The sequence below is a fragment of the Penicillium longicatenatum genome (assembly GCF_028827895.1).
Source record: "Penicillium longicatenatum strain IBT 33135 chromosome Unknown contig_1_segment0_segment0, whole genome shotgun sequence".
Taxonomy (NCBI): domain Eukaryota; kingdom Fungi; phylum Ascomycota; class Eurotiomycetes; order Eurotiales; family Aspergillaceae; genus Penicillium; species Penicillium longicatenatum.
The window spans coordinates 59530-75655 of NW_026643119.1; the positions used below are offsets into that span (position 1 = coordinate 59530).

General features: G+C 43.4%; 5 protein-coding genes across 5 annotated transcripts; 3 read left to right on the plus strand and 2 right to left on the minus strand.

The window, feature by feature from the left end:
• Positions 1–1115: 1115 nt before the first annotated feature.
• On the plus strand, positions 1116–1523 carry N7484_000780 (uncharacterized protein; the record flags this gene model as incomplete). The annotated part of the gene is made up of 1 exon (XM_057111200.1): positions 1116–1523. The coding sequence occupies one exon, from the start codon at positions 1116–1118 to the stop codon at positions 1521–1523; it is 408 nt and encodes a 135-aa protein (XP_056975937.1).
• Positions 1524–5112: 3589 nt separating this feature from the next.
• N7484_000781 (hexose transporter) lies at positions 5113–6009 on the plus strand (the record flags this gene model as incomplete). Its single annotated transcript, XM_057111201.1, has 1 exon — positions 5113–6009. The coding sequence occupies one exon, from the start codon at positions 5113–5115 to the stop codon at positions 6007–6009; it is 897 nt and encodes a 298-aa protein (XP_056975938.1).
• A 1062-nt stretch (positions 6010–7071) lies between these two features.
• Positions 7072–7758, plus strand: N7484_000782 (uncharacterized protein; the record flags this gene model as incomplete). The annotated part of the gene is made up of 3 exons (XM_057111202.1): positions 7072–7136; positions 7238–7350; positions 7532–7758. The coding sequence occupies 3 exons, from the start codon at positions 7072–7074 to the stop codon at positions 7756–7758; spliced, it is 405 nt and encodes a 134-aa protein (XP_056975939.1).
• Positions 7759–8764: 1006 nt separating this feature from the next.
• On the minus strand, positions 8765–9040 carry N7484_000783 (uncharacterized protein; the record flags this gene model as incomplete). The annotated part of the gene is made up of 2 exons (XM_057111203.1): positions 8765–8931; positions 8980–9040. 2 exons carry the CDS (start codon positions 9038–9040, stop codon positions 8765–8767), a joined length of 228 nt encoding a protein of 75 aa, XP_056975940.1.
• Positions 9041–9503: 463 nt separating this feature from the next.
• On the minus strand, positions 9504–10343 carry N7484_000784 (uncharacterized protein; the record flags this gene model as incomplete). The annotated part of the gene is made up of 1 exon (XM_057111204.1): positions 9504–10343. One exon carries the CDS (start codon positions 10341–10343, stop codon positions 9504–9506), a length of 840 nt encoding a protein of 279 aa, XP_056975941.1.
• Positions 10344–16126: the final 5783 nt, after the last annotated feature.

The following is a 16126-nucleotide window of genomic DNA, read 5'->3' on the forward strand; positions in this document are numbered from 1 at the left end:
AGATAGAAAAACAATATAGAGTGCGTGAATCCATTATATAGTAGAACATCGAACTCCTTAGTATGATCGATATCTCGAAGCTTTACTGATCGGGGATACATAACGCTTTATCAGGCAAAACAGTCAACGAAAGTTAATGCTTTCAATGAACAGCCTTTCGGCGATAGCCGCCTCGAGGTCGGATAACTAATTTTATTTTTAGGCTTGATTTTCAACGGACAGAATCATCAGATTACTAGAATTACCAATACAAGGAAATCAGGCAAAAACGTTTGTCAAACGCTTATATAAGCGAGATATCCCATTTTAATTGCCATTGTAGAACAGCAGTTTACATCAACGTGCTAAAGGCTCAAATTATGCAAAATAATGGTAATTTAACTTACAATTCAACGAACTAACCCGCTTAGAATGCGCAAATAATCCAAAATAATCATAACGAAGCCATTCATACGCATACAAAACGTGGATTCTTAATTAAATCAGGGGTTTAGGCGGGCCACGACCCATCTCCGTCCTGACTAGGTTCCTCTGTTAGTTGCATTCTTTTCTCAATTTCAATTTCCATTGTCAATATGTTACGTTAAAGGTCGGGATTAGCGAAAGAAGTGGGGTAAACAGTGGGGTAAAATAAGAGAGTTTATCTGGAAACTGTATGCGGCGGCTATTGGATGTCGTAGTCAAAAGTGAATGATCTACTTGTTTTGATGACCTCATACCTAACGTACTTGAAATTATTATTCTACTCTCACTACATGTGGATGTTCGTAGCTGGAAAAGCTCTAATTGATCAATTACCTCATAAAATCTCATCTCGTTCGTGTTCTCTTTCTTAACGGTTCCACTCATCACCTATCTCCCTCCCTATACTATATTCAGCATCCTTGGATGTTTCGCATGATAATTCTTTGGCTAAAGAATTGCCTCGTGAGATCTCCGCTCGTTCATATCTACTCTTTTTACAGCTCCATTCGCCATCCCTGTACCTCACGAATACCACCCGCACCATCAGTTGTTCATCATACACAACAAAACAGGAATCGATATCCTAGACCCGCATAACCTTTCTCCCGAACTTGTTTATCTCGAGCCGCTCTAGAAGCTCCTTCTTCAACATGGCCTCACTAACACCCTGGTTCCACCATGGAAAAATGGCTCGGACTTTCAAGCTTGGTGAGGTTGTGACACTGACAGACCCAGAGGAGTCTGAATGGAAACTAGACAGGATTATCAATGAGCATGAACAGCAAATGGAGAAGGCTCAAACCACCGATATGGTGGTATCCTATGCTTCGATAAAATTTGCCTGCCACAAACTCACCGATCCAAAGACCATTGGGATGATGCGAATTTACATCCAGATCCCCAACCACGAAACCGATCGAGAGAAAGCAGAGACGCGAGCAAAGGAAGCCATGCCTGGTTTCATTCACAAAGAGCTCAAAGCGTACATGGTGCTTAATCAACATTTAAATGCACTAAGGTTCACTCCTCGCCTTCTTGGTTGGAAGAAAACTACCTAGGGGGAAAAGGATAATTGGCCTGTCCCTGGGGGATTTCTTACAGGCTTTGTCTGGGGTGTGATTCCTGGCCAGCGTCTATGGGACTACCATAAAGACATGAGCTAGTTTTATGAAGAGACAGATTTCCAAGAGCGAAACCTCATCAGGAAGCAGTTTAAGGAAAGCCTCATGTAAGGCATTCTAACACTCTGATCACGTCATAGAAATTAACTCGGATGATGAATAGTGCACTTAACTCTGTTGGTATTCGACCAAAGCCGTCCCATGCTTCCAAATTAGTTTGGAATAGGAAGTCACAGAGGCTGTAAGTACATTTGTCCTGTATCTCTTTAGTTGAAGTTACTAAGCAACGGGGCTTCATAGATATTGGGTTGGATTTGCAGATTGGAACCCTGCGACACACGAGCCCTGGACTGATATGTGGTATCAAATCTTTCAACTTGTTCAGGTCCCTTGGGATGATCAAGCTCGTTTATATGAATGGGATAGAAGGACCGATAACTGGTCAGAGCGAGATAATGACAAATGATTTTATGTTGAATCGAGTAGCTATATACGCAGTATACCTTTTATGCCGGTTTTCTTTTGATCATTAGGTAACTATGGCTTAAAGTGATTTTAATTTAAATCCTTTTTTCAGAATTATTATATGCGCTTTTGAAACATTAGTGTGGTTTCAATAATATCGTGGACGCACGATCTATGACCTATTTGTTGATTATATATAATTAGAGGTTCCGTGCGGCCTGGGAACTAGCCTTACGAGACCGTAAAGGACCTCTAGTATATGTATCGCTAGAATCTAGACTTTTCTATTTTGGAAAAAGTCTGGCTTATACCTTTTGGTTAAATAGAATAACCGCGTGACTAGCGACACGCGTTATCTTAATAGACTATGTTGAGGAAGTATAATAGCTAGGCGAGAAGAATTGGGTAGATTATTCCAAGACTAATTCTTGAAGAAGCAGAACCTTTCCCTTTTTCTAATCTAGTGGGGATTCGTAGGCGATTCGCATGCATATCGAGAGGGGTAAGACTGCCATGTATGGCTACCTAAATACATGCCTTAACAATGTGGCATCCTCGTTTTTCCCATAACAAAGGGAAAGGCTCTCCTCTTCACTTCTTCAAGAATTAATCTTAAATATTCTACCCAATTCCTCTCGCCTAGCTCTTATACTTTCTTAATATGTACCCTAAGTTAGACTCTATAGAAGCCTAGTGACTAATTATGAATCACGTAATAAATATAAACTATAATGATAATACCGTAATCTAATATAGACCCTATTTTTCTTTATATAAGATAATAAAGATAAGAAGATATATACCCTCTTACGGTCTTACCTACTACTATAAATATCATTATTTCTTCTCTTCTCTTCTCTACTCTTACTCTTATTCTATATATCGTGGATTTGAATCAAGGCTTACTACTCATTCCAATCCATGCGATAGACAACATCTATGCCTCGCCTTTTAAATGCAATAAACCGATTCCCCTCTTCCATATCTACAGCATGGCGCCACTACGCGCTGATGAAATTCTAAAGCAAGCACTGCCACGATTGAAACCGGACCATCTATGACTTCAACATCGGCCCTGCACCCGATCCACTTTATCGGAAAGCTGCAATTTTGGGCATTATTTATACCAGATGTTCTAAAAGATTTCTAGAAGCGAGATTGGCACCGTGTTCATATATCTTCATCTCAAATACCATCTGCGTATAACTCCGGACACATACATGTTGGCGATGAAACGGGCCTACAAGGCCGGTTCCAAGAACGTTTAGGGCAAGTCCTTACTATGATATCTGATATAGCCGAATCATGATTTTTACTCGCTGATACAAGGTGTGATCCTGAAAGGCAATCATGTCTCCCTGACTTTGTCGTCATGAAGACTACAGGCAATGTTTTGAAATCCACTATTGTTGGCGAACTCAAAGTACCATGGGTCCCCGCTCATGATATCCGGTCGGCCTTTTTAGACCAGATGAAGGACTCGGCCAATCTACGACACCTACTAGGTATGTTTGACAAGCCTCAATAATTATCTAGCGATCTAAGGGTAGGGCCATTACTGCTTGAGTTCTAGTGCAAGTGGCGCAATATATGAGGGTTCGAAAGATAAAACACGCCGTTCTCAGTGCTTATAATGAGGCAATTTTTCACCAACATACTACTGGTCTCCAGGGCTGTTGCGTACTCAAATACTCTCCAGTAATTAGGTATGATGACCAGCAATCACTTACTTCAGTCACTATGAGGCAAACCCTTATGTATATTGCACTCCAATCAGTGGAACTCGCACGAAGGAAAGTAGCTTTCCTGGAGAATGACATCATTCAGCGCTGGACTTAAATGATTGCGGAGCTACGAAGTATAGTGGGGCTTCTGAACACACAGATGACTCCATAAAACTTGCTACGAAGAGATTTTGTTTATATGGAATGGTTTTGCGGTCATGACATTACATTCAACTAGGATGGTCCGGCATGGGTGATGATGACTATTCCTATACTATGCGCATTTTGTGCCACTCTTGTTATTTAACTAGTCAACTTTTATTTGTGGGGAACCTAACCGAAGGATGCTAATATCACATGATAATGAGATTGATTTTTTGCCTAGCGTCCGCATCGAAACTATATTACCATAGTGAATGAAACTAAATACTTCCGCGTTATGCACTATTGCTCGGCCTCGTTGCATGAGTTAATTTTGGATACCTTATATACACTTCTTGACTCCTTCCTTTTTCTTCGCTCAAGTGCACTTCATTCCCCTGCCAATAGTACTAACGACATAGACAACAGCTTTAATATGTCTATTCACACCCTCCTGCGAAGTACCCGTCATGTATCTCCCATATATCCCGCTAGAGGCCATATGAAACTCCACTCGCTCCATGTGCTCTTTCACAAGCTTTTTTCAGCTTACCTTCGTCTAGACCGCGGACAACTCTACCTTCTAACACTACAATTGTACTTTAAAGTGCGACATAGCAGGAAGGCTTCAAGGTTCACACTCTCTAACCACGCCCAAGTAATAACCATTGTGATAGTAATTTGTATCCGGAAGCTGCGCTTGGTTCCAAAATGCGCATATGGAAGACCATAATTGAGGTTTTCACTACTCTTAGAACTATCCTATATAAGGCCTCTAGAGGTAATATTGTCTACCAACATTAAACATATTAATCAGTATGCAGGTGCTAGGTCTGGGGAGTTAGCGTCTCAATCCGCATGCAAAATATTCTACCTTTAGCGTAAAAGATACAGACAATTGCAACCGTCATTGGCCAGTCATTCTGCCGTACCTCCACATTAATCCTTGGAACTAGGTTGCTTCTGGGAATTCTCAGCGTTTGGAGCAATGTCTTAGCCAATGCCCTGGTCATTGAGCTGAGCCATTCTCGCCAGCGAGCTCAGGTCACCGCATTGTGCAATACGTTCTTCTATCTGGGTGCTATCACAGCAGCTTGGACCAATATGGAGCGCTGAGCGTACCTGGCTCATGGAGTTGGCGTCTACCAGTGCTTATACATTTCTCCTTCCCGGCTGTCCAAATTCTGGTTTTGGCAATGACACCAGAATCCCCCCAATGGTTGTTAACGAAGGGTCAAGATGAGCGTGCCAAGAACATATTAATCTGTTATCATGCCAATGGTGTTTATGACGACGAGATGGTAAATCTTGAATTTCGCGAGGTCAAGGCATCAGTGGAAGCCGAGGAACGCGGAGCGTCATACAGCTGGTTGGCACTCTTCTCTACAAAAGGCAACATCAAGCGCACAGTTCTCACACTTTTTCTGGGACTGGGCTCACAGTGGGTTGGCAATGGTATTATAAGCTACTATCTTTCCCCTATACTCGAAAGCATCGGCATTGGAAGTTCTCGTCAGCAGATAGCTATCAACGGCGGTCTCCAGATTTTCAATTGGACCGTATCTGCTGTTGCTGCTTTCCTAGCAGAGCGCCTTGGAAGAAGGACTCTACTCTTAAGCTCTGCGATTGGTATGGTACTTTCCATGTCTGTGGTGACAGCATGTTCTGCGACTTATGCCAACACTGGTGATAAACAATCCGGCACAGCGGTCATTGTTTTCTTATTTTTGTTCTTTGGTGCATATGACGTTGGATTCACGCCAATTCCGCCTCTCTATGTCAACGAAATTGCGTCCACACATCTTAGCGCTAAATACGGCAGCCTATACTGGTTCAGTAACGCGGTGGCGCTATGCTTCAACCAATATGTGAATCCAATCGCCTTCGACGCAATTACGTGGAAGTACTATCTTGTTTATATTTCTGTATTATGTCCAGTGATCGCAGTGCTTTGCTTCTATGCTCCAGAGACCAAGGGCTGGGCTCTTGAACAAGTGGTTGCTATCTTCGATGGTGATATAGCGGACGGTCTTGCTCAAGCTGATAATGAAACCAAGACGGAGGAAGTCTCAGAGCATAGAGAGTTTGCCTAAGAGCGTGTGTATATATGCTAAAGCCGTTTGAATTGACGTGAATTGAATGATAGTAGTAATATACGGCTCGCTGAGTGGCATCTTATATTTTTGAAATCAATCAAGACTGATCAAAGAGACATCGAATTACAATCCCTATGCAAAGAAACAAGTCCTTTGTAGCCAAAAGAGAACTTTCACCTTTGTTCTCCAGAGCTGTGGACAATATGTCTTTTCATTTACCATTTGTTCGCCTGGGCAGCCACTCTATCATTTGGATCTGTATATATGTTCTATACCGCTAAGATTCAAAATCAGCCTATAAAAGGCTTACAAAATTTGCCGTCAATAATTTCGAAGGCCATTCACTGGCCACAAGTCAGCCAGCCAATAGACTTATAGAATTTTGATTGACGCAGATGTGGGTCCGCGAGCAAGTTTGAGTGGAGAGAAGGTCAAAAATTCCGTGGAAAATTCCCCCGTATCCACATTTTCCGTGGAATCGCTCGGCCAATATCGTTTCCCTAGTTATCGGCCAAGGACAAAGCACCCCGGATTCATAATCGCCGCCTTTCGAGTATTGCGAGGTCAAACTTCCACTCGGCAGTCCGCCACAATTCTGATACATAAATAAGACCATAAATTCTTCAATGATCTCTTGGATCACCATTCACCATAGATTTCGAGGTGCTCAAAGAAACCTCGTTTAGAACTAAAGCATTGCTTGAATAGACATTACTCTCATCGTACCGATTTCATGATGTCTGCGGCTGCCGTTGCTTACTCCAATGTCAACGAGGGCTACCTCAAGACAAGCCACAATATCAAACACGATTAGGCCGAAACGAAAGTCGGCGGTCAAAGCGGTATTCTGAGTGAACAGGCCGATAGCCAAGAGGCATACGGCGACTGGCGTGACCAGTTCTTGAAGAATGGATATACGGTCATCAACGGTGCCATTCCACGGGAGCGTGCAGACACCTATAGGCTGCACTGGAGTGGTTCCAGAAGTTCCCCTTTGAATTTGATATAAAGAACAAAGAAACATGGAAGGAGGACAACCTACTGCCGCTACCGGTGATGATGAATGGAGGCATGGTTCTCGGTTATGCTGCAGCCCATGAGAAATGGGTGTGGGAGGCTAGAAGGTATGAATTGAAATTATGGAGATCCTCTTTCAAGTCCATGACTAATAGAATTACCGCTTTTGCTGCTTTAGTGAGCCTAGAGTTATTGAACCATTTGCTAGGCTTTGGGGCATAGATGAGCTGCTCGTCTCTTTGGATGCTGTGAATATCACCCTCCCTTGCTGTAGCGACCTTAAATGGCAGCCCTGGCCCCACGTTGACCAGTCTCCAACACGTAAGGGATTGTCTTGCGCAGGGTACTATCAATCTATTCGAGGCTGGCCCCAAAGACGGAGGTCTACAACTCCTTCGTGGCAGCTTGGACCTGTTCGACAAATTCTTTCAAGAGCACGCACCGAAGCCCAAGGCCGCAGATGCTCCTGGCTAATTCGATTGGTATGGATTCACATTGTAAGACGTGGCATGGTTTGAAAGTCACGGATGCAGTCTCGTCAAGATCAATGCCGAGCCGGGTGATCTGATTATCTGGAACTTGCGAACTGTGCACTATGCATCGCTCCCTGAAAGCAATATTATTCGGACAATTATCTACGCTACGTATACTCCGGCAGATTTGGCTACATTCGAAGACTTGGCCAAAAAGGTAGAGCTCTTCAACAGCTATGAGGGTAGCACGCACTAGCCTCATTGCAACATTTTTGGGCAGGGTAAAGCGATGAGAAATGGGAAAAAAATGTCCTGGCGAACGAACTGGGCCACTTGAGAAGCCGGAACTGACCGATACTGTCCTCAAATTAGCGGGAGTTAAACCTTACTAGAATTCTGGAAGTGAGGTTAGATCATGACTTGTGTCTTTGAAAAGGAATACCCTTCTATCATTCCTTAATGTGTTTAATTTCAATGCCACTAAGTTGTTATTTATTTACATCTGAATAATGGCATATCTCGTCACAATTTATGTGTAGTATCTGAATTGCATCCAGTGGCGCGGTAATTCGGTAGTTGATGTGAGTCGACCATGGTGCCATGCCTGAACTCTAAAAATATGAAGATTACGGTACTATTCTGATGCGAGCTCGCTTTGAGTACGATATCAACATGAAGTTGTACTGCACATATCGTTCGTCTTGGGTTGGACGTTCAATTATCAAGCGCACACAACGGTCTGTTCATTTGGGGTTGTTTGCCTCACGTGTATCACACGTACCTAAGCTAGAATGAGGCAGGTCCTGAAATGGCACACAAAAACGTACAAAGAAGCGAGATATTACAACCGGAGTTAGATGAGAGAGGTGTAGGGGTCTAGTTCCTAATAATATACCCACTTGCTAGATATGCAGAATTAAAGCTAACCTGGCAGAACGAAAGTTGGGTTTTTTATGGAATATACAGGGGCTAGCCCCACTACACCACTAGGTAAGCTTCATGAAACCTAGTCCATGGAAAATCAAAGCGAGACATCTTTTAAGCGACATATAAGTTTTCCTTCAACAAGCGTCAGAATTGTCTTGATTTATCAAAGCGCACCCAACGACCTTAAGCCCGTATTACAATTTACTGCTAGAAACCAGACTATCGATCTACCGTTACATGCCAAGAGATTTGATTTGTTTGCCACTAACTAGGGGAAGCCAAGAAAATAAGTGCTGAATAGGGTCCATAGTAAATCGCAGACCCGATAAGAGATTCTATGGAGATTCGTACCCGGCATCAGCAGTCGCATCTGTCACGTCCATGGACACAAAGTAATCGTAAGGCAGAAAAACGACAACATGGTGCCCCACACACTCATCAATGGCCTTTCTCGCGCGCTCGTGATCGTCGTGGAACTTTTCACGTAAACGACGTGCCTCAACTAGAGACAGGAAACCAGTCAGCTTGTTTCATGATGGAATTCACCAACTCTGGAGGCAAGCGACTATCCAGATTTGCTGCCTGTCGCGCTGTGGTAGCCCACCAGTCATGTTGCTGCGGAGGTACATCCCGTGTCGAGCATATACGATAATGTGGGTCGACCAGACGAAGCGTGATAAGGGTCATGTTCCCGGGCTGGCTGGGATCTTTTAAGCGAAATGACTCTTGCTTAGACCGATAAGTATTAGGCCAGGACAGAAGGTGACCCTCCGCAATCGGAATGGACCCAAAGTTATGAAGCGCCCGAGGGGGCCTTTCCTCGTATACCTCCTAGTCATCCACATCTAAGACTGTCGCTAGAGCCTCTGGTACCTCACACTCAAGCTCCGTGGCGTGTATCTTGTCCTCGTGTTCAAACGCCACGCGGGCCTGGGTTACATTTTTGGCCTCCACTGGATATATGCTGGTAGCCACAATATGCTCGTTACGCAGCCCCTGAGTATGGAAATCAAGATCCCCGGGATATACTGGATTCTCCGGTGTTAGTTCAATTCGGTTGATCTCTACCACAACCTAGAGACCGTCCTTCTTGAAGGTTTGCTCCAATTGCACAGGCGTATGCTCGTGATGAAGCGGATCCGGGAACATCCCAACTCGCTGCGGACTTATCGCTCGCCCTCTAAACTGCCCTTGCTTCCATTGCTCGTAAGAAAATGAGACACCGGGCTCAGGATGCTCAAACCAAGCTAGCCGACGCCGTTTGAGTCTCAGCAGGCGGTTCACATTTTTCGGAACGTCCCACTGCTCTGGTGTGAGCTCGTCTAATAGGTTAGTTGCCAAGCGCGGCAAAGGATTTGCCTGCTTCCATTTCGGTGGCTCGGGGCCTGTAATATACTCTCGAGCAGCTTCGCGCAGCTTCTGCCATTCTTCGTGAGTGACAGCTAGCCCTCTCCAGTCGAGAAATGGCGGCACATCTCCGAATACCTTATGTTGTTCCATGTAGTTGTGCACCTGGCAGCCATATGTGAGGATCCGTGGCCGGTTGCGGCCGCGGGTGTTGCCGTAGAAGAGGATTTCATTCCAAGAAGGAACGGAAGCTGCAATTAAACGCTCAAGGTGCCTGTACAGCCCATGGTGATTATCTGGGTGGAGATTATTGACATAAGAGGTAATTTGAACATCCAGGGTGTCATTCGGCGTTCTCGGAGGAACAAATCGCACTTCGCAAGGGAGCCATTGGAAACGGTTTGAGTAGCAGCTCTCTTGCCCTCCAGATCCAGGGCGGCGGCGCAGATCGGACCCCGGCCATCTCCCAAGTTGATCAAATGGATGAGCGGGCACCCCGTTGGTGACTTCTCCCGCCTGGCCCCATAAATCCGCCAGTGATGTCCACGGAAACGCGAGAACGGCCATAAACCAAGGGAAACAGAAAAGGATCCACAAGTGGGCAATCCTGGCTTGGCTGCGGCCCCAGTGGGGCCACCTCTTTCTGGACTTCTTTCAGGGACTCTATCATTGACACATTGGCTTGACACACAGCCGAGGAGCTGTCAAAAAAACCAATAGACGTCCCATTCGCTGCATTGTCTCGGCCTTATCGCGTAGCTCTGCTAGACACCAACTCCACACGGCGGTACTGATAAGAAAGCCTTCGGTTCCTTCCGTGGCGTTTCGGTACCACTCCGCAAGCTTCGCCTCATCTGAATCCAGAATCGCCCTATCCCACCCAGATTGCTCCGTAATATGTTGCATCAGTTGGAGCATAACGTATTTCACCACCGAACCGGCCACCCCACCGGCCCGGCCACCCCAACTAAAATATTATAATTTAAACTAGAATAATTCAACCATAACCACATAATATTGAATATCTAAGCTATCTAACCAATCTTGGACAACGCGTTCTTGTATGGCCCTGAATATTGCATTCTGAACACCTTGGTGGAGCTCGACGTCGTGGTTCTTGACCTGGATTTTGACTGGTTGGCTCTCCATCTTGAGGTTGAATTTGTGGAATTTCAACCTTTTGGGCTAATTCTTTGAGCTCTGCCACTAATAGACCTTCTAGATGAGCTATCTATTTCTTAGACTTTGCCTTCTTTTACTTCTTTTTCTCGTTTACGGCACGTAAGAGTTAGTTATCTCGAGCAAGAAAAGCGGTAGATTGCATCGCTATTTGGCATGCCTTAAGCACTTGATTTATATACGAATTTAACGGGCTTAGTAGGGTCTTAGAGCGCTCTTCTAAGAGCTTTCTAATTAAAGAAGCTTATTTTTAAAGCTAATAGTAATTTAATGGTGTCTTTGGCTCCCACGCGCTACTTTGGCTACCTTAAGAAGGTAGTCGTGAAGGTATAGATATAGGTATATAAAGTCGAATATTAAGCTTTAAAATTACTTAATCTAGATTATATAGAACTAATCCTATTACTAAGAAGCTGTTTTTAATGATTTCTGGCTTAAATGCCTCGTTTCGGGCGATCAGAAAAGCGTTAAGAAAGTCTAACTTATCGATATGGTTTACTCCATTCTATATAAGATTTTCGACGTATTTCCCATACGCGCGCTTTAAAACGGTAAAATAACCTACATCAAGAGGTTATAAAAGATAAGAAGAGTATAGTGGTATATAAATTAGAATCACGTCGTTTTAATAGCAAATTTCATCAAATTTTAGAGTTAGATAACTTCTATAACCATTAAGAACTAAAAGTCGATATTTCCCCTTCATCCTTAGAAAAGTTAAGGGAAGAAAGACCTTTTAAAGCTAACGAAGTCCGATTTCGTCTAAGGTCTATCTATTTAGGCTAACTTCAAAACGCTAATTATCTAGAAGTTCATCAGCCTAACCTACGATAAAGACTTTACCCTTAAAGATAACCATTAGAGGGAGGCAAAATCCAGACGCGCCCATAGACTCAATTAAGGTTACCTATTCACGATTTCTAGGTTATAAAAGAGAGCGCCGACCATAATATTCCACTCTCGTTATAACTTTTACAGTCATGGTTAAGCCTATCGCGAAACCAGTCTCGTCAAAGTTATATATATTATCTTAATAGATACCATTCTCTTAAATCGTCTTTTAAACTAGATTAAACTATTCCATAATGATTTTAGGGTCCTCGTATTTCGCTTATTCATAATTATAGCGTCTTAAGAATTATATATCGAGTTCTAGGTGTCGTTTAACGTATTTTATGACCTAATTTTTACTAATAGTTTAAATCAGGGTTATTCCACGCGTTATAAGTAAAAGATTAGCCATTTCTTATACCATACTAGGTTAAGGTGCCGCTCCTTAAATATCTATAGAAATCACCTAATTTTTTAGTAGATTCTCCTTAATTTCAGTTAATTTAAGTGAATTTACGCGTAATTCAACGCGGTTTTTAACTCTATTAAGTCAGTCTTAGAGCGTTAAACGTGGGATATCATATATACATGCTGCCTCGCGAATTGATAATTTTTCCTGTTTTTTAAGAGCCTAGATAGTAAGTAATATCCGGTCCTCTTAATATGTTAAATTTTAACGATTTTAAGAACGAATTAGTGGCATAGTGGTTAGTTAAAGAAGAAAGGTCTAATTAATTAACGCGTTTTAGTTAGGGTGGCCAGGCCGGTGGGGTGGCTAGTTTAGTAGTGAAATACATTAACGTATTTCACCACTAAGCGAGCCGTCCCAGTCAGGCGAGCCGCCCCATCAACTTTAATTAATTCAAACCAGCATAATTCACCCAAAATAACGTAATATTAAATATCTAAGCTATTTAATTAAATTTGGATAATGTGTTCTCTTGTGACCCTGAATATTATACTCTAAGCATCTTGGTGGCGCCCTAGGTCGTCGTTCTTGTGCTTCTCGTTAACTGGTTGGCTAGTCGGATGGAGCTTTAATTTGACTATTTCTATCATTTTGAGCTATTTCTCGAAGCTCAGCGACAGATAGGCCCTCTAGAGCTAATATCCGGAGCTTAGAACGTGCTTTTTTTGACTCTGATTTCTCTACTCTAGCCCGTAAAAGCTTGATATCTTAAGTTAGAAGAGCATAATTATGCATATAGGTTTGATATGATTTAAGCACCCAATCTATATAAGAAAGTAGCGGGCTTGGTGGGCTCTTAGAGCGTGCTTTTAAGAGCTTTTTAATCGAAATTTCATGCTTCTGGAGCTACTTATAATTTAATGGTGTCTAATATATGCTACTTTAGCTACCTCGAGATGGTGGTGGTGTAGGCGTCCGGAGCTAAATATTGAGCTTTAAAATAACCCGATTTGGATTATATAGAACTAAACTAGTTACCGAGAAGCTATTTTTGATCGTTTCTACTTTATAAGCTTCGTTTCGAGCGTCTAGAAAGGCGTCTAAAAAGTCTAACTTATCGATATGGTTCTAACCTAACCGTATCACGTTCTCGACGCACTTTCCGTACGCACGCTTTAAGATGGCAAAATAACCTATATCTAGAGGTTGTAAAAGATATGATAAGTGCGGTGGCATATAGATTAGAATGATTCGATTTTTAGAGCAAATTTCGTCGAATTTTGGAGTTAGATAGCTTCTATAACCATCTAGAACCAGGAGTCGATATATCCCCTTTAACCTCGAGGAGGTCGATGGGATAAAGACCTTTTTAAGCTAGTAAAGTCTAATCTCGTCTAAGGTCTATCTATTCAGACTAACCTAGAATTACCAGTCGCCTAGAAGCTTTAACTCTTAAGCCTAGCCTTTCGTGAATAATTTTACCTTAAAGATAACTATCGGAGGAAGGCTATATCTAGACGCGCCTGTACACTTAATCGCGGTAACCCATTCACGATTTCTAGGCTATAAAAGAGAGCGTTGACCATAATATTCTGCTCTTATAATAACTTTTGCGGTCGCTATTAAGCCCATCGCGAACCCCGTCTCATCAAAGTTATAGATATTGTCTTCGTGGATCCCATACTTTAGGGTCGTCTTTTAAACTAGGTCGAACCACTCTATAATGATTTTTGGGTCCTCGCACTTTGCCCGCTTATAATTATAGCGTCTTAAGAACCTTGTATCGAGTTCTAGGTGTCGTTTAATGTATTTTGTGACCTAATTTTTGCCGACGGTTTGGATCGGGGTGGTTCCACGTGTGGCGAGTAAGAGATTAGCCATTTCTTGGACCATAGAAGGTCGTGGAGCTGCTCCGCGTATATCCATAGAGATCACCTATTCTTTAAGCGAATTCTCCTCAATTTCAGTCAATTTAAAGGAGGTTGCGCGAAATTCGACGCGGTTTTCTCGTCCACTGAGCCAGTGCTAGAGCGTTGTTCTAGGGATATTATATATGCGTGCTGCTTCGGTAATTGACAGCTTTTTTTCCTGCTTCTGGATAACTTGGATAGCAAGCAAGATACGACCTTCTTGTTCTATCAAATTCTGACGATTTTGAGAGCGAATTGGTGGCATGGTGGTTGGTTAAAGAAGACAGGTCTAACTAATTAACGCATTTTGGTTAGGTCGGCTCGCCCGACCGGGACGGCTCGCTCAGTGGTGAAATACGTTAGCCATCTCGCGCTTAGTAAGCCGAGGTGAGTGGCAATATTCGACTAACGTATGGGTAAAGCGGGCCTCCAGTAGAAGTTCGAAATTCAAGGGGACGGAGTCGTATCCAGGGACATGGAGCGGACCATAGCCGTCGTTGGTACAGGGCGCCATTCTAAGGGAGTCGTGATTCATTAGCAGAGAGGGGAGAATTTAGGAGACTTAAATATCTGATGCAGCAAGGGTCCAAGACGTGGTTTCATTGAATGGCTGAAAACATATCAACGCCGAGCCTAGCCTTGCCTAATCTGGCATTGGCTCCGAATTATACCAGGTGGAGAAACCCTTCTGCGAACACTTGATCATTGGGGACATTGAGAGATTTTGCAGTTGCAGCGGTGAAGATGGAAGCAAAGTTGGATTGAACTGAGAGAGGTCTAAATCGGAAACATCTGGAAAGGTGGCTGGCCTGACAACCCCTTTCGCCAACAACATTCGCATGCCCTAAAAAACCAGAATGCAATTACCTAAGGACCCTGCAACTAGCCAAGTTACCCAGTAACTCAGTCTGTGCTTCAATAATTTGCACGATTTAGACAGCGTAGTTCTAATCTTATGCGTATTTTCTTCTCCATTTTCTACGTCTTAGAGTTTCCTGTGAAGACCCGGATTAGCTCAGCTTGACCACATAGCCTTGATCATCTGATCTAATTCCCTGACATTTGTAACCAATCGCCTTGCCAACCTCAGACAGTATTTTATATTTAGTCCCATAGTGGTAATCCCGTGAGCTTTGTGAAGGTCCCACGAAATTTATTATATCGTGGGGTCGGTTTGTTTTTTACTTATTTATTTTATACTTTTGCTCTTGTAGAGGGCGATATAAGTCACAAAAAGGTTCTATCTACCAAGCATTCCGTGCCATCCTAGGGTATCCAGATACTTTCACCCCAATCTCCTCTGGGTGGAACCCCAATTATTAGCCCATGATCGCCCCCACCCCCTGCCCCGAAGGCCGATAGATAGATTGATACATGGTCTTCTTCCCGAGAGAATGTACAGGAAACTGTTCTACTAAGTTTCTTACATGACTCCCTGCAAAAGTATTTGCGCCTCATAAGGTTTCAAGGTAAATGTGGGCTCCATGGCGCAATAGTAATTTCATGATACCGACATCACGATGGAAAATTGCTTTGCCGATTGCACACTCATGGATGGTTGGTAGATCAGAATCCGTTCCTCGTGGCAAGAGAAGGGTGACTATTTCCTCTTGACCGCATTCGATTGCTTTTATGAAAGCCCTTTCTTGGTCTTCGAAGCCTTGATCGAACAAGGTCTGGAATATTTCCGTCTCGCCAGCCTCTGCGGGGAGCTCCAGAAGTTGGTCTGGCGATTCTTGGTTTCGTACTTGGTTATGAGCATCTCTAGTGATTCCTATTGCGTTGCTCGATAGCAGCACTGGTATGTGTACCTTCGACATCGGCACCGTGAGCCAAAAGCGCCTCAACAACATCTTCGCGGCCTTTCACAATGGCCTAATCAGTCTCTCAGAGACTAGGCGCTCCCGTTGTGACTTTAACTTCAGATTCATTAGCAAGCAAAAGGTCACCAAATCCATATGCCCGAGTCTGGCTGCTACTGACAAAGCAGTTGATACATGCCCTCGTTCGTCGTGCGGGTA